Genomic DNA, 23,647 nt, shown 5'->3' with positions numbered 1-23,647 from the left:
TCCTAAAGCACTTAGCCAAAGAACGGCTTCCTTTCCACCGTTATGTAGACAAAGACGACAATGATGAAGATGCCAAGCACAGCGAGCTTCAAGCCCACTGGAAGAATTTCTAGGTTCCCGTACTCAAAACTCCTGTTCACGGGGCAGTCGTCTGTCTCTCGGGTGTTCCGTCCTCTGCATCTGGTGTTTGATGCTCTCATGGGTAACCTGTGAAAACATTAGTGGTTCTTAGGGCTGTGGACAGCTATGACTTGAGCACCCCTTTAACGTATGTGGGCCTTGGGCCCCAAGGGAGCAACCGTTGTGGGGCTAAAATTTAGCGAGCAGCCCTCTACTTGTTTAAAACCTATGCTGATTTCAACAAGTGAGACTAACGAGGTATCACAGGGATGTGAGATCCCTAAAATCCCCAAAGGCATTTTTTAGCAGTACCACCTGCTTGCACAATGTCTCCCTATGTTGGCCCAAGGCCTGCCGCAGGGACCCGCAGACCCTTCAGTCCTTACTGGAAACAGGTACAGGTGGATGGGGGATGCCAGGACCCACGATCTCTCCTTTCTCTCTTCACATGTGTGAGTAAGGACTGCCCCTCAGGGGTAGGATGGGAAGTACTTTCGAAATCTGCTAATGTTGATTTCAAAGGACAAGTTCGTACGTTCTGAAGTCTCTTAGTGAGAGTTTATGTATGGACCCACTTGTCTAATCCTGGAAATCTTCCTAACTTTATTCAGAAGTTCTGGAATTTTCCGGGAGACTTTTCTTTCTGAACAACACATAAAATGACCTGTCTTGAGCTCTTATTTCAACTACCTGCTCCTTTTTTTTCCCCCCTCTCTCCCTATTTTCCAAGACATAAATAGGAATAAATGTATCCAAAGACTGCAAATCAAGACACGTGGATTCTGGTCTCAGTTTGTGTTGACTTTTGGTATCTAGCCTCTCCGGCCTATTTCCTTATCTCTAAACTTAAGTGGTGAACTAGATAGTTCATGCAAAGTCCTTTCAGTTTTGGAACAATGAGCTACGGGGATGCCTGGGTGGCTCAGTGGGTTAAGCATCTGCCTTCAGCTCAGGTCATGATCCCGGGGTCCTGCGATCGAGTCCCACTTCGTGCTCCTTGCTCAGTGGGGAGCCTGCTTCTCCCTCCGCCTGCTGCTTCCCTGCTCGTGCTTTTTCTCCCTCTCTGACAAATACATCAAAACGTAAAAAAGAAAAAGAAATGATGAGATACTACGAATCTTTTTTTCTCAACAGATTCTTTTCAGCCTCAAGCCCTTCACAGAAATTTGAATAACAAATTTGTCCCCAGGAGTTATATAAGACAACAATATCCTCTCACATGCTAAGAAAAGCATTACCTTATTCCCTCAGAATGCTTATAAGCCAGGCAGTTGATATCTAGGGCTTTTGGTTTCGTGATGGAAGACTTGAGTCTCTAATGAACAGAAAGAAAAGAATTTATTGTTTCCCAGGTCTGGTACAAAGGACTTTATTTATTTTTTTATTCTAGAAAAAGCCATATACTCTGAGGACTGATCGATGTTTCTGGTACATCAGGTCTTTAGCCACCTCATAACACAAACTTCCAGTTTGCCTTTACTCAATAATTAGCAAAAACATTCCTGTGCCATGGAGTAATATTTTACTGCAGTGACTCACGCATTAACAATAGACACTCTGGTAATGAACTCTTTATTTTGCTTTTCTTTGTGTCTTATTGCTTGGAGCTTTTTTTTTTTTTATGAGCAGGCATCATTTGTATATAAAGAATAATGTTATTCTCAGTCAGTTGAGCGACCGACCCTTGGTTTCGGTTCAGGTCATGGTCTCAGGGTCGTGAGATCGAGCCCCGTGTGGGGCTCCATGCTCAGCGGGGAATCTGCTTGAGGATTCCCTGTCCCTTTCCCTCGGCATCCACCCCCGCCCCAATTTGCACACTCATGTGCACGCTCTCTCTCTCACTCTCAAGAAATAAAGAACTCTTTTAAAAAAATAAATGGATTAATTAAAAATAAAAATAAAATGAAAAGCAAGTTGGCCATGGACAAAAAATGGAAAGTATGGGGTGCCTGGGTGGCTCAGTCGTTAAGCCTCTGCCTTCGGCTCAGGTCATGATCCCAGGGTCCTGGGATCAATCTCCGCATCAGGCTCCCGGCTCAGTGGAAGCTGCCTCTCCTTCTCCGACTCGCCACCCCCACCCCGCTTTTGTTCCCTCTCTCTCTCTCCCTATGTCTCTCTCTGCCAAATAAATAAATAAAAATCTTTAAAAAAAAACAGGAAAGTAATTTCAGAAAATGAAAATGCTGTCCTGTAAAAGGTATAGAAGTCAGGACAATCGCATTTTCTGTTTTTTTTCCCAAAACTTCCTTTCGTTTTGTTATGTTTCCAATAAAGTGAAAAGGTACAGCTCTCTATGCCTTTGTTTCCTCCCTGTGAAATAGAGTTGTAAAGAGGGAGTGACTTACCATATGCAAAGTGAGGGGCCCCTGGGTGGCTTAATCAGTTAAGCAACTGCCTTCAGCTCAGGTCATGATCCCAGGGCCCTGGGATCGAGCCCCGCATTGGGCTCCCTGCTTAGTAGGGAGCGTGCTTCTCCCTCTACCCCTCCCCCTGCTCATGTGTGCTCTCTCTCTCTCTCCTCTTTCTCTCTGAAATAAAGTCTAAAAAGAAAAAAAATATATATATATATATGCAAAATGATTAAAATATCTCCTGGCCCATAGTCAGCATTCAATGCATGTTAGCAATAATGATTATGATTCTGGTCATTATTATTAATTGTGTGTTGCTGTTTTTCCTCATATGTCTAGGTTAGCCGACTGTCCACTCATGGTTATGATGCGGGTCTCATCATCCTCAAACATCTGCAATGTCCAGGTCAGGTGTGTTGTGTCTGCAGGACCGATGGTCTCAGCCCAAGGTGGGCTGGGGAGAGAGCATGGCTTGGTGTACCATCATTTATGACTGGTCACCCCCTTCCCAGTACTGGCCACGGATGCCCAGCTATGGCCTCCACCTCTCACCTCTACTCTCTTGCCTTGCTTTTTTAAAGAAGATGTTCTTTTTTTTTTTTTTTTTTTTTTGTGACAGACAGAAATCACAAGTAGGCAGAGAGGCAAACAGAGGGAGAGTAAGGGAAGCAGACTCCCTGCTGAACAGAGAGCCCGATGTGGGGCTTGATCCCAGGACCCTGGGATCATGACCTGAGCTGAAGGCAGAGGCTTTAACCCACTGAGCCACCCAGGCACCCCAAAGATGTTCTTAACAATTGCTTAGTGATACCCAAGCCAGGCCTCTGCTGATGATGGGAAGCTATGCCCAGCACAGGAAGGCCACATCAAGAAAGCAGCCCAGGGGTGCCTGGGTGGCTCAGTGGGTTGAGGCCTCTGCCTTCGGCTCAGGTCATGATCTCAGGGTCCTGAGATCGAGCCCCGCATCGGGCTCTCTGCTCAGCAGGGACCCTGCTTCTCCCTCTCTCTCTCTGCCTGCCTCTCTGCCTACTTGTGATCTCTGTCTGTCAAATAAATAAATAAAATCTTAAAAAAGAAAGAAAGAAAGAAGCCCAGTGCAGACACTACACACGTACACACCTTTATGATTTCCCAGAAGAGGGGGACCCTTGCAGAAAACGGACTTTGAAAATGCTCATCAAGGATCCAGGGCTAGTGGTGGTTTGCTTACCGAGAGACACTTCAAACTATTTCCAAGGGCGTAGGAAAAATCGTTTATAAGCACATTCTTTTTTTTTTTTTCCAACCTTTTTAATTACAGAAAGTTTCAAGCAGACACAAAAGTAGACAACAGGATAATGAGCCTCCACGTACCCATCACATGCAACTTCTTTTAAATTCTCCTACATGTAAAAATAGGTCTGTTCAACAAAACATTGGGAGTAGAAGTCTTTTGCAAAATCAAATTATAGGATTTCACAGCTCTTAGGCGATCCAGTACTCCCTCTCTTCTCTTCCCTCCTGCCACAAGGAGGTTTAGGTCTTTGATTGCCTTTCCTTTTATCATTTCTGTCCTTGACTATCATTCACACGTAGAGTTCCCCCTACAGCATGTGAAATGTGGACATTTGGGTTTTCAAAAAAGGAGTAATTACGGCTTATCAACTTGACTGTTCAGGCATCAATAATAATAATGATTATAAAGTCAGGGTTATTGATCATGGCAAACAGAGTAAAGAATTGTACGCGCACAGTGATGACAACTGGCTAAACTTACACCACACGGTGCCCATAAACAACAACTAGAGGGAAATAGAAACAATGAAACGGTTTTTGTGTCAGGTGGCGTGTTTAGAGTTGATTCATTTTTCATTAAAAAAAAAATCCTTTATGGGGCACCTGGGTGGCTCAGTGGGTTAAGGCCTCTGCCTTCGGCTCGGGTTATGGTCCCGGGGTCCTGGGATCAAGCCCCGCATCGGGCTCTGCTCAGCGGGGAGCCTGCTTCCCCCTCTCTCTCTGCCTGCCTCTCTGCCTGCTTGTGATCTCTCTCTCTGTAAAATAAATAAATAAAATCTTAAAAAAAAAAAAAAAGAAAAAAAAAATCCTTTAATGTTGTTAAAATACGGTTTTCACTATAAATGCCATTTGCAATGGAACTAAAAAATATTGGTGTTCATTAAAGCAATGGTTTAGTGAGGATGAAATCACCCCCCTGGGGGAGTGTAATGCTCCTTTCTCCCTATGCCCAGAGCTAGAATTTGAAAAAAAAAAAAAAAAGAAAGAAAGAAAAGAAAAAAAGGCTGGCTGTTTTCAAAGCATTCACAGCTAAGGTTGTGGCCACCTCTGCTTCCCCACCCTCTTCATTAACCCCCTGGCATTCAAGTCAGAAAATGTCACCCATCCACATGTTATTGATCACAGCTGTAGTGACAGATGTAATAATCCTGAGATATGCCAATTCGATAAACGAGTATCTTAATATAATCCTGACGCCTATGTAGTTATTTCCTGTGTGCCAAGCACCACTCTAAGCATCTTACATAAATAAATCCATTTAATTCTCAATACCACCCTGTGAGGAAGGTGCTTTTATGGCACCCATTTCACAGACGACAAAACTGAGGCATGGAGAGTTTAAATCACGTGCCCTTGGCCACACAGCTGGTGAGATGGCAGAACCAGGAGTCAACCCAGGTGGTGTAGTCTCAGAGCCCCTGCTCATGCTCACTCTGCTATCCTGCAGAAGGTGGATAATGAGGCTTTACTAGAAGAGAATTAGAAATATCATGTTCTCAGCATCTGTTGTTTTGGGCATTCAACATGCCCCCAGCCACATATTCTTTCTAATAACTCTGTAGTGGCCATTTTATTTTATCTTGTTTTATTTTAAAGATTGTATTTATTTATTTGACAGAGAGAGACAGCGAGAGAGGGAACACAAGTGGGGGAGTGGGAGAGGGAGAAGCAGGCTTCCCGCAGGAAACCCAATTCAGGACTCAATCCCGAGACCCTGGGATCACGACCTGAGCTGAAGACAGATCCTTGATGACTGAGCCACCCAGACGCCCCATGTAGTGGCCATTTTATACATGAGAAAATTGAGGCTTATGGGAGTGGAACTATTTGCCCGGGTTACATGATTAAGAGAAAGCACAGCTGTAACCGAACCCCCATATTCTGGCCCCAGTGTTTTATATTCTTGTTTTGTAATTATTTCTATTGGGGAAACTCATCATGAAAAACAGAGCAGAACATGTTTCTAAAAACTGTTCTCACTAACTGATAAATGATCAAATCATTAATTCATTTCCCATAGAAATGACACTTGTAGCCATCTGATGTCTTCTTAATTATCTTCGATGAATTGTTCTTTTTTTTAGGAAGATTTTTCTAGATAAACTAATTTTGTGCTAATTCTGGCTTACTTAGTATATCCATGGAATCCACAACCAGAGTGTGTATTATGTCCTACTGTATTATAGGGAACTACAAAACCCTGAGCTAATATCCAGAACCAGACGAAAAAGAACCATTTTGTTTTCTCATTCAATCCTTATTCATCAAAAAATGTATTTGATTTTTGAAAATGACCTACTTTGACTTAAAACAATTCATTTTGGGGAATGAGGAAATAGAAGTATGCTTTCATATCTACGAGACATGTATTTGACAAGGTAGACCCCCCAAACCTAGCCAGAGATGTCATGGCCTGACCCCTGCAGTTACAGGCAATCAAGAGAGGGGGTGTCGGGCGCTGTACCGAACTGTGCCAACGTCTTCCCTGCTCCTTTCTCTTACTCTCCCAGGACGACGACGATGACGACTACGACTACTACTTCTTTTTAAGATTTTATTTATTCATTTATCATAGAAAGTGAGAGAGAGAGAGCACAAGCAGGGGGAGAGGCAGGTAGAGGGAGAAGCAGACTCCCCGCTGAGCAAGGAGCCCTGTGGGACTCGATCGCAGGACCCTGAGACCATGACCTGAGCTGAAAGGCAGATGCTCAACCGACTGAGCCCCCCAGGCGCCCCTTACCCAGGATTTCTTACGGCTGGCCTCTGGGGCATCAGGAGGCAGTGCTGTTCCAGAGGTCGGAGATGAAACCCTTTCCTAACTACAATGTGTTACACTTTCCAATCACGCTAGTTCATGGATGCAGTTTTTCAAAAACAGCTTATACTATAGAACCAGACATTTTTACCAATAGCTTGACAAACTGGCCGTTGTGAACGGGCTCCCAGGCAGGAAAAAACCTTTTGATTTAGAGCTCTTTAATATTGAGTTAACCTCAAAGTCCTTTATTGACTAAAAATGATTCCATTAATAACAGATCCTACAGTAGTTTCAGACTTTTACTTCATTGTTTTTACCTCAGCCCTGATTTAATAAAGCTCTCATTTTCAACATTGTGCTCTGTTAACCTTAGTCATGATTTTGAGTTAATTAAAAGCCTTCTAAAATCATCTGTACCACATTAACAAAAGAAAGGTTGAAAACATTATGATCGTCACGATTCCTGGTTTGTTTGTTTTTTAAAAGAGACTTCTAGCAAACCAGGAATAGAACAGGAACTTCTTTAACTTGACAAAAAGTGTCTTCCAGTACCTACACCAAAAATCATCTCAAAGGCAAAATGCTAAATGTATTTCCTTTAAAATCAGAACCAAGGAAAGAATTCTTATTACCATTCTTTTTTTTTTTAAAAGATTTTATTTATTTATTTGACAGAGAGAGAAAGAGAGATCACAAGCAGGCAGAGAGGCAGGCAGAGAGAGGAAGGAAGCAGGCTCCCTGCTGAGCAGAGAGCCCGATGTTGGGCTCGATAAGTTCATGGAACTTGATAAGCTTATTCTAAAATTTATATGGAAGGACAAAAGGACAAGTCAAATAGAGAATCTATTTTAAAACAACAAGGAGGATGGGGGCTTGTTAAGGTAATTAAACATTCTGCTGTTGGCACAGGCCAGACAAACTGATCAGAATAGAGACCCTGTTGAATTAATCACAGCTTTTGTTATCTGTGGTTTATGATGCTTTGACATCTTGAGTCTTGCTAATCCTAGAGAGAAGGCACGTGAGCAAGCCCTTCACAGGCAAGTCAACCAACCCCAAACCCATATCCCCAAGTCCCTCCTTTGCCTCTCATACACCAAGCCAATATTTCCCCTGCTGTAATTCAGCCCAGGGCCAGATACTGGCCAATGAAGAACCAGTCCTGTGGCCTGGAGACTGAAATTGTTAAAACTAGCCAATCCTAAAACGCTTACCTTGCCTGACCAATTTCTTCCAACAAAAACCACGATGAATTCGGTGCCCGTACCTTTCTCTCACCGCCCCCACCCCCACCCCGACCCCCACATCCACTGACCCTGGTACTTCCCCATGTGGCCCCGGATGCCACGAACTCTCTCAGTGGCAGCTCTCTCCATGTCTGTCCCCTTGCCACACGTGGTTAAAACAAATCCTGGGTACATTTTGAAACAACCATGTATGTATGGAAATTTGATACAGGACAAAAGCTAACAGTGCAGATCAGAAGAAAAAGGACAGACTTCAGAAATGGGATTGGGAACAAGATGGGATAGATTCGCTTCTCTCAATTTCTTCTACTGAGTATTGCTCCAAAACCTGGACATTACATATAAAGCAAATATAAGAAGACGCTGAAAGGTGGAGAGAAGCAGAGGGACTAGGGGCCTTGGCACCCAGGAATGACACATGGTGAGTGTCCTGGGTCATGCTTTTACCCCCAGAGGGACTGCTGGAGAAGGGTGACCTGAAAACCATAATGGGTGCAAATGGAAAAAGCCCCCAGAAAAGCCAAAGGACAGGAGAAAGGGGCAACCAAGCATGACGGAAGATTTTTTGACAATCACTGTCGTACCCCAGCCACAGAGTCCACCCCTGTCCCCACCAGCCAAGGTGCAGGGGGGAAGCTTGGACCACCAACCCCAGGTGTCAAATCCTCCCCCTCCCCACAGGGGTGGAGTCAATGGAGGCCACGCAGGAGCCCCCACCGCAACAGCAGCCCAGCAACAAGGCACCCCACACCCAGACCAGGGTGGCACTGGAAGCCCGGAGGGGGACCTTCACTTCTATCCCCACCTGACAGCAAAGAGCTGTGGCTCCTCTTCCCCTGCTTCTCCACACTTCCTCAGTGTGGAGTCTGAGGAGGCTGAAACAAAAGATTTAACTGAGATCCGGAGTCTCATAAACATGAGGCAATGGAGACGACACAGATGTTGGAATTATCTGACCAGGATTTTAAAGCGGCCACCGTAAAATGCTTTTTCATAGGCAATATGAGCAATATGAAACGTTTTGTGACCAAAAAAAATTAACTCCTCGCAGAGAAGTAGAATATATATACAGAAGAGCCCCATGTAAATTTAGAAGTGAAAAAAAATGCAACCACCGAAATTAAAAACTCACTAGATGGGCTTGACAGAAGAATGGGGAACACAGAGGAAAGAATCAATCTACGTGAAGACAGAACTGTATAAATCACCCACAACAAAACACAGAGAGAAAACAGGAAAAGAAATAAAAGCACAAAAAAACAGATAAACAGGGTTTAGGGGGATTACTATAGAAGATCGAGCATTTGTGTCATCAGAGTCCCTGAAGGAGAGGAGAATGAGGTCAGGCTGAAAAAGATATTTGAAGAAATAATGGCTGAAAATGTCCCAAATTTGACCAAAGACATAAATGTACAAATTCAAGAAACTTGGTGAATTTCTGAGGACAGAACAGACACAAAGAAATCTATACCAAATACGCATCATAATCAAACTTCTGAAGACCTTTGAGACATCACCAAGAAAGTAAAAAGGCGACCCACAGAATGAGGAAAAATATTTGCAAATCTTTTCTCTGATAACAGTCTGGCTTTCAGAACATATAGGAACTCTTAGAACTCAACAATAAAAAGACAAGCAACCTAATTAAAAAAACAGACAAAGGACTGGACTAGACATTTCTCCGAAGAAGATATATGAATGGCCAATAAGCACATGAAAAGATGCTCAACATTATTAGTCATTAGGAAAATTCAAATCCAAACTCACTGAGATACTGTTTCACATCCTCCAGGATGGCTACTAAAAACGAGCTGGAGGGGTGCCTGGGTGGCTCAGTGGATTAAAGCCTCTGCCTTCGGCTCAGGTCATGATCCCAGGGTCCTGGGATCGAGCCCCACATCGGGCTCTCTGCTCAGCGGGGAGTCTGCTTCCCTTCCTCTCTCTCTCTCTGCCTACTTGTGATCTCTGTCGAATAAATAGATAAAATCTTTAAAAACAACAACAACCAAAAAAAAAAAATACCAAGCTGGACATTGGGGAGGGTATGTGCTATGGTGAGTGCTGTGAAGTGTGTAAACCTGGCGATTCACAGACCTGTACCCCTGGGGATAAAAATACATTATATGTTTATAAAAAAATAATAATAAAAAATAAAAAAATTTAAATTAAAAAAAGAATGTTTTCAAACACATAAAGAGAAAAAAAAAAACAAGCTGGCATAGAACGACAAGTGTTGTCAAGGGTATGGTAACCCTGGGTCCTCAGACATTAGTGTAAATGTAAAATGCTGCAGCTAATGTGGAAATTGGTTTAGCCACTACTAAAAACGTTAAGCACAGAAATACCACATGACCCCGCAATTCCACTCCTAGGCGTATATCTGAAAGAATTGAAAACAGAATTTGAATGGAAATTCAAATTCTTGTCCTTGAATTTTTACAGTATCACTTTTCCCAAGAGGTGGAAGAGGTGGAAACGACCTAAATGTCCATCAGCAGACGAATGAGCAGGCAAACTGTGGTCTATTCATGTAGTGGAACGTTATTCCCTCAGGTGCTGATACGAATGCAGGCTGTGATGTGGATGAACCTTGCAAGCCGTCAGGTGAGTGAAAGAAGCCAGTTGCAAAATGTCACAGACTGACTATTCCGTTCGTATGAAATACCTAGAAGAAGGAAATCCACTGAAACAGAAAGCAGGTCGGTAGGAGCCAAGAAGCTGTTGGGAAGGACCTGCTTAACGAGTACTGAGTTTTATTTTGAGGTCATGAAAACCTTTTGAAACTAGATAGAGGTGATGGTTTCGCAGCACTATGAATGCCCCCAAATGTCAGTGAATTGTGCACTTTAAAGTAGTAAATTTTATGTCAATTTAATCCTGGTAGAAAAATTTCTGGGGCACCTGGGTGGCTCAGTCGGTTAAGCCTCTGCCTTCGGCTCAGCTCATGATCCCAGGGTCCTGGGATGGAGCCCCGCAGCATCGCAGCATTGGGCTCTCTGCTCAGCAGGGAGCCTGCTTCCCCCCCTTCCCTCTGCCTGCTGCTCCCTCTGCTTGTGCTCTCTCGCTCATGCTCACTCTCAAATAATATTAAATAAAATCTTTAGAAAAAAAGAAAAAATTCTGATTCTTGTCACTGTAGTGTGAATATCTTTATGTCTTCAGTCTAAGGAAATACACACCGAAGTTTTGGGGATGGCGTAAAAGATCATGATGTTTACAATTTAGTCCAAGAAAAGAATAGATAAAATGATAAAACAAATATGGCAAAATGTTAAAAACCAGCAAACTGGGTGAAGACCATAGAAGAATTATTTATTAGAAACTTTTTGTAAGTTGAAATTATTTTTTTCATTACTTTTTTTTTTAAGGCACTGAGGAAAGAATGAAAAAACAGGGCCCAGGTGAGGGATGGTAAAAGGGAAGACTATGCATGCGTGGGAACAGGGAGTAGATAAGAAATCTCTGCACCTTCCTTTCAATTTTGCTGTGAACCCAAAACTCCTATAAAAAAAAAAAAAAGATAAGCCCAGACTACTAGAAGATACATGCTACACTTATGACTGACAATGGGTTAGTATCCAAAATATACAAAGAGATCCTGTACCTTAACAAGAAAAAGATAACCCAATAGAAAAATGGGCAAAAGACACGAACCGGCACATCATAGATGAGAAAACACAAGTGATCAAAAACATGTAAGATGCTCAACCTTATAAGCAATAATAAGCAAATTATCATTATAATGAAATACAATCTTATACCCACTACTTTGATAAACATTAAGTGTGGCGATATGAAATTATGAAGAAGATTAAGAATGACAGAGCTCTTCATATATTGCTGGTAGGAATGGAAAATGACGCAAGTCACTTTGTAGGGTTATTTAACATATCTCTAAAGTTGAAGAGGTCAGTGTCCCTGGTTATCCCGTAATTCCACTCCTAGGTGTATTCATTCAATCAGAAAAAAATTCTTGCACATGTATACAATGAATCACATATCACAATGTTTGTAGCACCATTGCTCATATTAGAAAAACCTGGAAACAATCCAAATGTCCAATAAATAAGGAATGGATAATATATTTTTACAATAACTATATAGCAGTACAAATGAATGAACCAGCACTATAAATATTGGAAGAAGCCCATGACATAATGCTGAATGATAATTGGAAGTTATAGAAAATATTTATATGATGGTGTTATTTATTTATTGAGTGAGTGAGTGAGTGAGCGAGCGAAAGGGGGGGAGGGGCAGAGGGAAAGAGACAGAGAATCCCAAGCAGACTCCATGCCTGGTGTGGAGCGTGGCTTGGGGCTCGATCTCATGATCCTGAGATCATGACCTGAGCCTAAATCAAGAGTGGGACTCCTGATCAACTGAGCCACCCAGGTGCCCTATGACGATGTCATTTAAATAAAATCTAAAATCAGGAGAGGGGCACCTGCGCGGCTCAGTGGGTTAAACCTCTGCCTTCGGCCCGGGTCATGATCTCAGGGTCCTGGGATCTAGCCCCGCATCGGGCTCTCTGCTCAGCAGGGAGCCTGCTTCCTCCTCTCTCTCTCTCTGCCTGCCTCTTTGCCTACTTGTGATCTCTCTCTGTCAAATAAATAAAATCTTAAAAAAATAAAAAAAATAAATAAAAACAGGAGAAACTAAAGTTTGTGGGTACTATAAAGGAAAGGAAAAGAAGGAAAAGTAGCAAATTCTGGATAGTGGTTACCTTGCAGGGAAGGAAGGAAAAGGAAGGAATAGATCAAGAAGGGCTCCATTGGTCGTCAACAGAACTGATTTATTTTTTTAATCTCTGGGGTGGGAATCTAACTGCTCATTATAGAATTCTTTATACCTTTTTTAGATGCCTAAGATCTATCATCATGAAACGTCAAAAATACTTTCAGGTTTGAATTTTTTTTCTGTCCCCTTGGGCAAATTCCAGCTGCCCATCTGCATATATGTCAGCCCATTTGAGCAGTGCTCATTTCTGTACCAGGGCTTCTGCGTGTGAATGGAAGGAGCACGGAAGAACGCCTGCTAAGGACTCTCATTACAAAGCAATCTCCAGACCAGAAGCCCCCGCTTCCGCAGGTGAACTCCTGTCCAGGAAGTCTTCTTCGATATCATGGAAAGAGACACTGGGGGGAGCTGTTTCACTACTCAGGTGCCTGGTTGTCCTTCCTCCCCTTTCGGCAGCCTGATCTAAGGGCAATAGAATGGAAATTAGGAGGCTGGAAATCTATTTCTGATTCTTCTGCTACCTCTCCGTGTGGTCTTGGGTGAGTCATAATCCCTCTTGGCCTATTTCCTCATCCTTCACCTGAAAGAGGCCACAGAGCCTCCTTCAAAAAGCCTTTCAAATAGGAAATTCCATGATCAATAATGACAAAAAAATCACGCCTGAACTTATGAATAGTGATGAATAGGGTCTGGTGCTTACAAAACCTTAAGTCCCAAGAGAGCAAAATAATCTGGGGTTCTCATATAGGAGGTACAATGGGGAAACTCCTCTCCCTAAACTGATGCATAGAGCCATAGACCCCTAATGCAGAGAATAAATTAGCCAAAGTCAGGTTATATTTGGGGGTGAAAAGGAGAAGCTGAATTTTCTAAATAAATTCATCTTTTTCTGTAGGAAGAGAACACCGCTACTCATAATTCAGTTTTACAAAAATAATTTTACCTTTATTAACATGTTATCACGGTAATCAGAGTTTGGTTTCACTATCTCTTCCTGCTGCGCTTGTATTTCAAAAACTGGGTTCTATTACACAGAAAGAATCAGCATGTCATCAATAAGATAAAGACATATTGATCATTAAGCATATTTAAGTATATCTGCCAGGAGGTTAGTATTTTTGTAGTGAGAATGTTAAATTACATTCCTTGTAAAGACAGTATTTAGCTCCCATTAGCACGTTACAGGTAAGAAGAGAGGGCTTATTAAGTAGTTATAGAATATGTAATTTACTCTTCACTTTGACCCAAGTGGAATATACAACTACTACTGGGAATAAGGATGTTTTTCAATTGATTAAGAAACGGTTACAGCGATGTTTAACATGGGGTCTCCTAAAACCTTTTCATGCAACTCAGCTCAAACTGCATACTTAAGTAGTCCTTTAACACATGCTCCCTTGGCACATCGGGCCTCCCGAGGGCAGCATTCGGGGTAGTCAACGCACATGCTAATTACAGGCCAACATGGTAACTTATCATCGGTAAAAGGAGAGTAAAAATCCTATTAAGGTTTTGGCACAAAGATATGGAAACAGACGTCAGAATTGGAAGCAAAAAAGAGACATGAAGCTTTCCTTCCCTTCCTTTCCTTCCCCTGGGAGTTAGTGTGGGAAGAGGGGACATGGGTGCTGAGGGTCCGCGTGTCCAGAGGCCAAAGAGATGGCAGGGGGCTGTGTATATGCAGGGATATTGGGGCCCCCCATGGTTGAAGAATGAGAGGAAGGGACAGCATGAAAGCATTAGTGTGCCCTGCGACCAAGGAAGAGGGATGGTGAGAGAACGGCCACGTGGAGGGGTTGGCACGTCCAGTGGCAGAGGAGGGGGTCATGGGAGTTTTGTAGAAGAGGCAGTAGCTGTTACGGTGGGAGACTTGTTACACTGACAAAAATTTTTAAATTGACCAAAAATATACTGGGGATAACAGAAGCCAGGTTTCTCACTGTCGTAGGAAGGGGAAAGGGTAGAAGGAACATTGAAATACTGGATGGGAACCGGAGATCAACATGGACTCATGGCTTTTAACTTTATGTAGAGAGAGAGACCAAATCGTTACAGATGTTTAGGTGTATGTGTACATATGCAAACATTTATTTTTTAGCTCTATTCATCGAGAGGGCCTGGAAGCCACGACTCCCCAGGAGCAATGAGCTCCCTAAATGCCTAGATTTTGGTTTCCAAACACCACCCTGCAATGAAAGGAAACGAAGCTCCCAGGGCAAGGAAAGCACAAGAAGGGTCTGAAACTTCTTGTGCCGGAAATTAAGAAAATCCTCAAGGAATAATGAGGACATGTTAAAAGGACACAGTACACGTTTTGAAGGGGGCTCCCACAGGCCAAAGTGAAACAATTTGAGCGTTAAAATGATATCAATGAATACAACCTATGAGTCAAAAGGAATCAACGAGCCCATGCTAATATACACGAATGAATGAATGAGAAGGGGAGCTCTTCTTTACGGTAGAATGTCAACTAAAAAATACAGAAGGAAGGACAGAAATAGAAAATCTTTTTACCCTTATTTTTAATTTTTTTTTTTTTTAGTAATCACTCTGCCCGCCATGGGGCTTGAACTCACAACCCTGAGGTCAAGAGTCACATGTTTTACCAACTGAACCAGCCAGGTGCCCCTAGATATAACAAATCTTAATGGGCCATCATCATAATGGAGGTGGAATCAGGCAGTCATCCATGGGTGCTGCGGACAATGGATGAGGTTTGATGAGGAACACTATGTTGGTATCATTTCAGAATAATTCCCCACAAAAGCCAGATCGGTTACAAAGGGGAGAATGATGGTTTTATGGAGAAATCTGACAGACGCCAACTTTCCCAGGTGATTTAGGTTGCCGTCACCAGCAGTGGGACAGGATGACATTGTTCCCTGGTGTGATGCTCTGAGAAGAGCACAGCACCCCGTCTGAGGAATTTCTGCCCAGAACGCAAAGCCTCTATGAGTAGTCAAAAGGAAAAATCAGACAGAATAAAAGGCCTGTACTTTCTGAGACAGTCAAGGATAAGGATGACAGGGAAAGATTGAGGCACCGTTCCTCCAGACTGAAGAAGGCTGCTGAGAGGCAAAGTGTGTCCCTGGACTGGTCATGGACCAGAAAGCAGAAAGACATTTTGGGGACAATTGGTGAAATCTGAATGGGGTCTGATTATTAGACGGCAGCATTGAATCCACGTGAATGTCTCTCTTTGGAGCACCACATGGTGGTTATGGAGGATGGTGTCCTTTGGGGGTAGCAGAAGACATGCAGGGGAGCTGAGAGAATTCCTGTCTACAGTGGACCCTCAAACGGTTCAAAGACACAATGGTAGAGCGTGTGCGTGGACACGTACATGTACGTGCGTGCACGCGCGCACAGAGTGAAGGAGGTAAAAGCTAACCACTGGATAATCTGGGGGAGAGCAATCTAGGATTTCTTTATACCAATCTTGCCACTGCCCCTCAGTTTGAAGTTCTTTCAAAAATAAATTATTTTGGGGTGCCTGGGTGGCTCAGTGGGTTAAGCCTCTGCCTTCAGCTCAGGTCATGATCTCAGGGTCCTGGGATCGAGCCCTGCATCGGGCTCTCTGCTCGGCTGGGAGCCTGTTTCTCCCTCTCACTCTGCCTGCCTCTCTGCCTACTTGTGATCTCTCTCTGTCAAATAAATAAATAAAATCTTAAAAAAAAATACATTGGCCGGACTTTCTGAGGGGTCTTAATCTCCAAAGCAGAGGGCTGCGTATGTGGTCTGATAAAACACAGGCACGTGCGGGGTTACAAAGCGTCCCGAAACGGACATAAGCCAAATCTCAAAGTGGTTTGTATCCGCTGGAAACCCTACTAGGATAAGAGAGAAACAGGTGCTCGTTGGTGTTTCAAAGCGGCGCAAATTCTGCCTCTCCAGCTACTCACAGGACAGTTAGGTACACACCACTGCTCTTACGTCGTTGAAGTCTACAGTGTTAGACAGGGGACTCCATAAACACACTTTTTTACCACCTTTTACATGGAAATTTAAATGCTTATTTACATTTACTTCAGAATTTAAAGTTGAACAGATGTCTTGAGGCCCTTCTGAGAATCAGAATGGCTTCTAAATATCCTTCAGATCCAAACATTTGGGGCCTCACAAACTTTCTATTGAGTTCTCTTGCCAATTCAAAGTATTGATGTGGTTTTATTTCAGGTTTACGGAAGGCAAAGACCAAAGGGCCCCATAGACTGCAAATATTCAGGTTGGTTCTTTTCTCCCCTCTGTGTCTGTGCAGGAACTAGACAAAGGGGTGATCTGCCAACAGGAGGTTTTCTGAATGGGAAGGATCCCTCTGATGAGCCATTTGGAAGATTTAAAAAATTCTTTTAGAATGTTTGATAAGCTATCAGAACTACTTCATCAGATTCGAATTGTTTCCAAATGGGAAACCAAAGCTACAGGAATGTGTACTTCGCGATTCCTTCTCATTTACTGAAACTCAGTGAGGAGTACTCAGTACTGGGCTATGCTGGCAAATGAACCTATTTGTCGCTAGAGCTGTTTGGTAGATGCACTGGGTTGAGCTCTGGGCTCCTACTCTGTGCAAGGGCCCGTGACAGCTGTTGAAGGGTATGGATGGCAATTTTAAGGGAATGCACAGGCCTGGCCTTGGAGTCGGGTCCTTAAACAATCACAAGATTTTAACCAGAAGAAAAATGGGCAGGGGATGGAGTGCGGAGGTGGAGGCTGAAAAAAATGCCAGGCATAAGGAACAGTTGAGGCAAAAGCACATAGGAAGGAAGTGAGAGGGGTGGGAAAGCGGGGAAGAATTTGTAGGAGGATGTGGGAGATACTGGGGTCTCTTCGTGCTGTATGGCAAGTTTGTACCTTGTTTCCAGACGAGTGAATGACATGGTTCAACCCTGCTCATATGTGTCAAATGGAATCAGGGAACGTCAGAGGCAGAAGTCAGTTAGGAGGATATTACAATTGTTCCTATAAAAAATAAAACGAGTACTATGGGGGCACCTGGGTGGCTCAGTCGGTTAAGCGTCAGACTTGATCTCAGCTCAGGTCTTGATCTCAGGGTCATGAGTAATATGGATGCAAGCTAGGAGAGCAGAAAGGAGGGATGGATTTTTAAAGATCATAATTCAAATCCACTGGCAACTCTTTATATGTGAGAGGCAGTGGGTGTTCCAAAATAACTCTGAGATCTGGAGCCTGGACAGCCGGAAGGTGGTGAGAGCATCAAGGTGAACAGAGGCCACAAATGCAGGTTTGGGGTGAGTGAAAATGAGCATGGTCCTGGATGTCCTCCATCCAGGACCTGGGAGGAGCTGGGAGGTAGAGCTTACCCTGGGGAGAGGAATAAATACACTTTGCGTAATCTATGAAATGTTCACGATTATAAGTAACATTTGCTGCATGAATGCAGGAAGAAGGGGAGGAAGGAAAGAAAGACCAGGAAAGGAAAGGAAAGGAAAGGAAAGAGCTCTCCGGGAGGCGGCTGGAGGTGAAGGCCTCTGCCTCGGGGGACAGGGCCCGTGTGGAGGCTTCTGTGTGGAAAGAGGACAGGAGGCAAAGGGAAGGAGGTGGGCAATGGAAATGATGCAGAGCAGGAGGAGAGGGGGCCTCAGACAGATCTCACTGAGGGGCCTGAAGACAGTCAGAATGGAAACTGTCAGAAGGGGGCAGAACCAGGAACCAAGCCACCGCTGTGTCCTCAAAATGGAAAGAGACAGGCGTCTCTAAATACGGAGGGACAGTGGACAGAAGACTGGGAAAAATCCTTGGGGTTGGCATCTTGGAGTTCATTATGTGAACTAATTATGTGCCTCATTCTAGATCTTTCCCTTCACCCCACGCTATGAAGTAGGCCCAGCTATCAAGCCACATGAGGAGTTGACATCTGTTAAGTGACTTCCCTGAAGCCCCAGGACGAAGCCCGGGGAAGAAGGACTCTAAGCCAGCGAGGCCTCATGACAAAACCTCTGACCTTCACACATTTGGTCATGAGCTTCAACATGGCATTGAGGGTAGAAGCCAGAGCTCAGTGTCTGGAAAAGAGAAGGAAGCAGGGGGATGCCTGGGTGGCTCATTCGGTTAAGCGGTTGCCTTTGGCTCAGGTCATAATCCCAGGGTTCTGGGATCGAGTCCCACATCAGGCTTCTTGCTTGGTGGGGAGCCTGCTTCTCTCTGTCCCTCTGCCTGCCATTCTGCCTGCTGCTTGTGCTCTCTTTCTGTCAAATAAATAAATAAAATCTAAAAAAAAAAAAAATTCCTTTAAAAAAAAAAAGAGAGAGAGAAGGAAGCAGGAACTCACATTGATTCTCTGCTCAGGGTGGGTCTGGAACTGTGCCCAGGGCGCCCTGCGAATGTGGACCCTGGGGCAGGGAAAGGGTCGGGGGTGGGGGAGGGGAATGCCAGTCGAGGTCAAAGCAGGGTAGCTGCAAACTCAGGGAGGGACAGGAGGATGGTGACTCTGGGTCTTGAGCCAGAACATGGCAATAGTTTCACAAAACAGAAACCTGCATTACAGTGAGCTGTTGTAAACTAGGATTTTCCCACTGGAACAGAATGGAGTCACTTTTGCTATTTCCTTTCTTAATACATAGGAGGAGTGCTATTTCCTATGTTTAATATTGTATGGGTAAAAGTATTCATGCATTAGAATTGTACATACTTTTTTGGGTCCCTTGTTTTTTTCTGATGAGAGAATGATATTTCCTTTCAAAATGATAGTGGCATTAAGCTCTGGATCATGGAAAACAAAAGGAGAATAGGCCATGAGAACATACGAGCTAGAGAAGGGAATAAACACCTGTCATGGGATGAATTCTCCCAATTGTAGGGCAGAAGAATTTCATGAGGGGAAGAAAATTCACTTTGCTCTACTGAGGGCAAAGGGCGTTTCTGCAGTGGCCTTTGTGCAAAGCGCTGCTGCCTTCCCCTGGGGACACAGGGAGGGCTCCTAACAGGAAGGTCGTCATGTCTGTCTGACTCCAGGAGCTCACAGCTGGCCACTCCTCTGGGCGGCTGTTTTCAGTCTAGTTATTGCCCCTTTGAACCAGCTGCAAGCCTCACGAGTCCCTGAATGTCAAGGTCGGCGGGAGGACTTTCTCCTTCCAGGTCGGAAGAAGCCCCCAGAGGCGGGAAGGTCAGACCTGCCCTAAAGGACTTTACCATCGGGGACACTGCCAGGGGCAGGAAAGGTGGTTGTTCATCAACCCTTGGCCTCAGCCCGTGGAGAAGCATTTTGATAAACTCGCAGCAATCATGACTGTTGCACACGGAGCAGAGCTGCTGGAGGGATTTTAAAGGAGCCCTCCGACTCAGAAATATCTGGGAAGCTGGAGAAGAGGTTCGACCATAAAAGCTATGCCCGCTCGGTGCCAAAACAATGAATGAAAATGAGAAAAAAAATCAAATCCACCCGTTGTCTGGGTTACCTACTGCTTCGCCTCTGAACTGGCCCCTGCCACACGTTCCCCACCGAGACCCCTCCCCCCCAGGGCGAGGTGTTTCTGTGAATCTCCCCAGGACTTTATCAGTCCTGTGGCAACCCCTTCATTCTAATGGCACCAGGGTCCCTGAGACTCCTCCAATGAGCAGACTTAAATGTCTGATTCAGACCTGACCCGGAGAATGCAGTCGTTGTGTACCTGACCTAAGCGCTGTCCACTGACACCGCAGAATTGCATGACAAGGGAGGGACTGACCCAGAGCGTTCACCTCTGACCTGACTGCCTGCACGTGTCTGGCATCAGGTGGACACAGTCTGTAAGGCAATGGCAAAGCTTACAAACGGAAGGACCCATTTTTTTCAAACCTGGGCATGCGTGCCCCTCTGTGGAGGGCTGCGCGCTGGGAAGCAGGAGAGCTTGGTCTGGGACCACCACAGCTTGGCTGTGCAGCTCTGACTCACAGTCCTGGGCAGCTGTGAGCAGTAAGGACACAAGCCTTCCTCTCTGGAACCTTCCAGCCTGGCCCTCCATTTCATCAGAGGGCTGGTCTAGTCCCTTCAGCTCCTGCCTAGGGCAGGAAACACCCGCAGTCCCAGGTCCGGGACGGGACTCTGAACATATCCCCCTTGCAGAAAGGGCCTGGGGTATGCTCAGGAGCTGGTGGGGTCCGATCCCCCAGCCCTGCTGCTCTTTCCAATGAGGCTGACCCTGCAGGACTTAGGGAAATCTCTCAGAACAGTGCTACCTCGATACCAAGCATCCCCAGCAGGTTTTTCAAAAGGCCCCAGGCACTTATCTTACTTGTTCAACTACTCCCTTGAGCTGTATGAAATTGCCGTTTTTTGGTAGGTCAAACACAGTCAAAAAGGTAATGTGTTCGTCCTCACAGTAGAAATCGTGAGAGCAGTGTAAGGCGTGTGGTGGCAAGAGCACAATTACGAGAACCAGACCTGCGTTCAAATCTCAGTTCGTTGAAAGAACACAACGAACTTTCAACGAACACATCCTGCATTCCCACTCCGTGCCTGGGAATGTTCCAGGAGCTGGCCATGTAACGGTGACAGAGACAACAGACCCTGTTCTTCATGGCACATTCTGGGGGCGCTTCCTAGCTATTCGATGTTGGGTCAGTCATTCGGCCTATCGGAATGTCAGCTAAAAGTTTGTGAGGGTTAAATGAGATATTGCACATTGGGCCAGAAGTGCATTGGGGGTGGGGGGCCTTCCAGGCATGGTAGTTCCTATTACTTTACCGTGCCTCCTGGAGGACTCCTAATAAATATTTACTGAATGAAACAGCCTTGGAATGGATTGTGGGAATCTTCGAGCCCACCCCCTACAGGAGGATGGTGCCTGTGGGGGCAGGGGGGAGTGGAACAGAAGCCCCCCCAGATCCCAGAGACCACAGCTCTGCACCTACCCTGGAGCTCGGAGGAGACCAGCTGTGGTCAGCTCCCATGAAGCCAGGAGGGCAGTAGGCATAGGACTTCCGGGAGGTACCATTTGGTTCATCTTTCTGAATGGGTTTGAAATCATTTAATCTGAAGAAAATAATCATCCCATTTATTGACTGAGGCAAAGCAGAGTTTGGGCCCTCAAAGGAGATGTGGAAAACGACCTGTAGGAACTCCCGGTTTTAGAAATCAAACACAGATTTGGCTCTGGCTAATAAGAGGACATGCAAATTGACCAGTCCTTCCCCCCACCCCTTTCCACCCAGTGGAGTTGCTGGCATGAACATGGCCATGGAATAATGGATTCCTTTTGCGGCCCAGGGACCAATTCTCCAGGCCATAAGGACCCATAGGTCAGGCCATAGGTCACCCTCCATAGCATTTCCAGCTGCATAGAGCATCCCAGACCAGGTATGAAGAAGCCCACAGTTGTTATCTAACAGTACAGCTTCTGATGGTACCTTCACTGCCGTCATCATCCTGAGCTCCGTCCAGCTCCTCAGGTCCATTCATCACCGGTGGTGTACAGGGAGGTGAGACCAACAGCTGCACTAACTTTTTTTCATACACTTTTCTGGTGGAAGCTGAAGAAGGAGGTGGGAGAACGGATTAAGCTATGCTGCTCCTGCAGGCGATCTCACTGCGCTCAGGGTGTTTCACGATGGGATCCTTATTCTTATACCTTACATTGTTAATTATGGTCTTTACAATTGGGCCCACCCCACAGCTACTCAACGCACTCCTTTCCTTCCACAAGCAATTAAGGTGAGGTCTCCATTGGATATATCCAAAAGTAAGACTGACAAAATTGCACTTCCTATCTACAGGGAATATGAACAATAAGTACATAAAGTTAACATAATGCACAGACTAGAAACGAAAAAAACCCAACAGGGTGATAGAAGCAGGAGTAACCGGGTTTTCCTCGTTGGAAGAAACCAATCCTTTCTCTCGGGCACCCTACTTAGTAACCTGTGCACAGAATCTGGGTATATTTCTCACTCCTTCCCACTTTATGGTTTTCTGCGTTTTTTTTTTTTAATTGATTTTTATTTATTTATTTACTTGACAGACAGAGATCACAAGTAGGCAGAGAGGCAGTCAGAGAGAGAGGAGGAAGCTGGCTCCCCGCTGAGCAGAGAGCCCGATTCGGGGCTCGATCCCAGGACCCTGAGGTCATGACCTGAGCCAGAGGCAGAGGCTTTAACCCACTGAGCCACCCAGGCGCCCCGGTTTTCTGCGTTTTAAGAATTTTTTTTTTTTCTATTTCCATGTTAATGTTTTTTAGTTGCGTATGTCCCTTCCACTGTAAATAATTTTAAATCTTGGGAGGTGGTTTGTAAGTAACAAACGACGAGTCTCTGATGTTTGCCTCATACGTACGGAGTATTGGTCCAGGTGAGAATCCGAACTTATTAAGTTCATGCTGCAATTCATAGTCACTCAGACACTTCACATCCACCATGGTGTGACAGAGGAGTTGGGTCTCTTTCAGACAGTGGAATCTATGAAAGAGGAAAACAGTCAATTCATTAAAGCAGCCTTACAAAGAAGAACTAGAACGTTCCTGAAAGTCCACAGAAGGGCTTACAACCCAATCCCTCCACTTTTGGAGATGTGTAGGCAATAACATACCCCCCCGACAAAACCACCATTCTCTACCATACATCTCTCTTGGGTTGAGGTTGCCTCAATGCAAAGCTTTGGGTGGGTGTTACTTTCCTCAGTGTCTCCGGGGTTGAATTATTTCTAACTTTTCTACCCATCTCATGGGAGAAAAGTCTTCTGCCTCAAATGAACACGGGAACAAATACTTCTATGACAGCTTAGGAACTCTGAGCAAGACTCAGGCTCTGAAAAGATAAGAAGTTAATTAAATATGAAAGAGCTGAGAGAGATTTTCTAGTGAGTTAAATAAAAGTTATTTATCCCTGCCCTCCTTTTGATGAGAGTACAGAGAGTCAAGACCGTTCAGTTACTGCAAACACTAGTAGTTTTCACACTTGTAATTTAACTCAGAACATAACGAGACGGTAGTTTTTAATTAACCGCCAGCAGACTTTGTAATTGCTGAATTGGCATTTGGAAAAAAAAAAAAGTCAGCTATTCATTCTCTGGCACATAAATTGATTTATATAGGCTTACACCAGTCATGATTGGCTTTCCCGTCCTACACCAGCCTCAAGATCCATCAGATCTATGCACCTGATAAATGTATCCCCCCAAAAGGACCCCTCCACCTACTTTACAAAGTCTTGGAAAAGACCCGTTT

General features: G+C 44.6%; 1 protein-coding gene across 1 annotated transcript; it reads right to left on the bottom strand.

The window, feature by feature from the left end:
• Nucleotides 1-11: 11 nt before the first annotated feature.
• On the bottom strand, nt 12-22,840 carry LEMD1 (LEM domain containing 1; the record flags this gene model as incomplete). Its single annotated transcript, XM_080824453.1, has 6 exons — nt 12-207; nt 1,359-1,435; nt 13,435-13,515; nt 19,141-19,211; nt 21,837-21,959; nt 22,759-22,840. The coding sequence occupies 6 exons, from the start codon at nt 22,838-22,840 to the stop codon at nt 12-14; spliced, it is 630 nt and encodes a 209-aa protein (XP_080680579.1).
• Nucleotides 22,841-23,647: the final 807 nt, after the last annotated feature.

This window comes from Martes martes (genome assembly GCF_963455335.1).
Source record: "Martes martes genome assembly, chromosome: 15".
Classification (NCBI taxonomy): domain Eukaryota; kingdom Metazoa; phylum Chordata; class Mammalia; order Carnivora; family Mustelidae; genus Martes; species Martes martes.
Note: the sequence above shows the minus strand (reverse complement) of the source record. Positions and strands in the feature narration are given on the sequence as shown.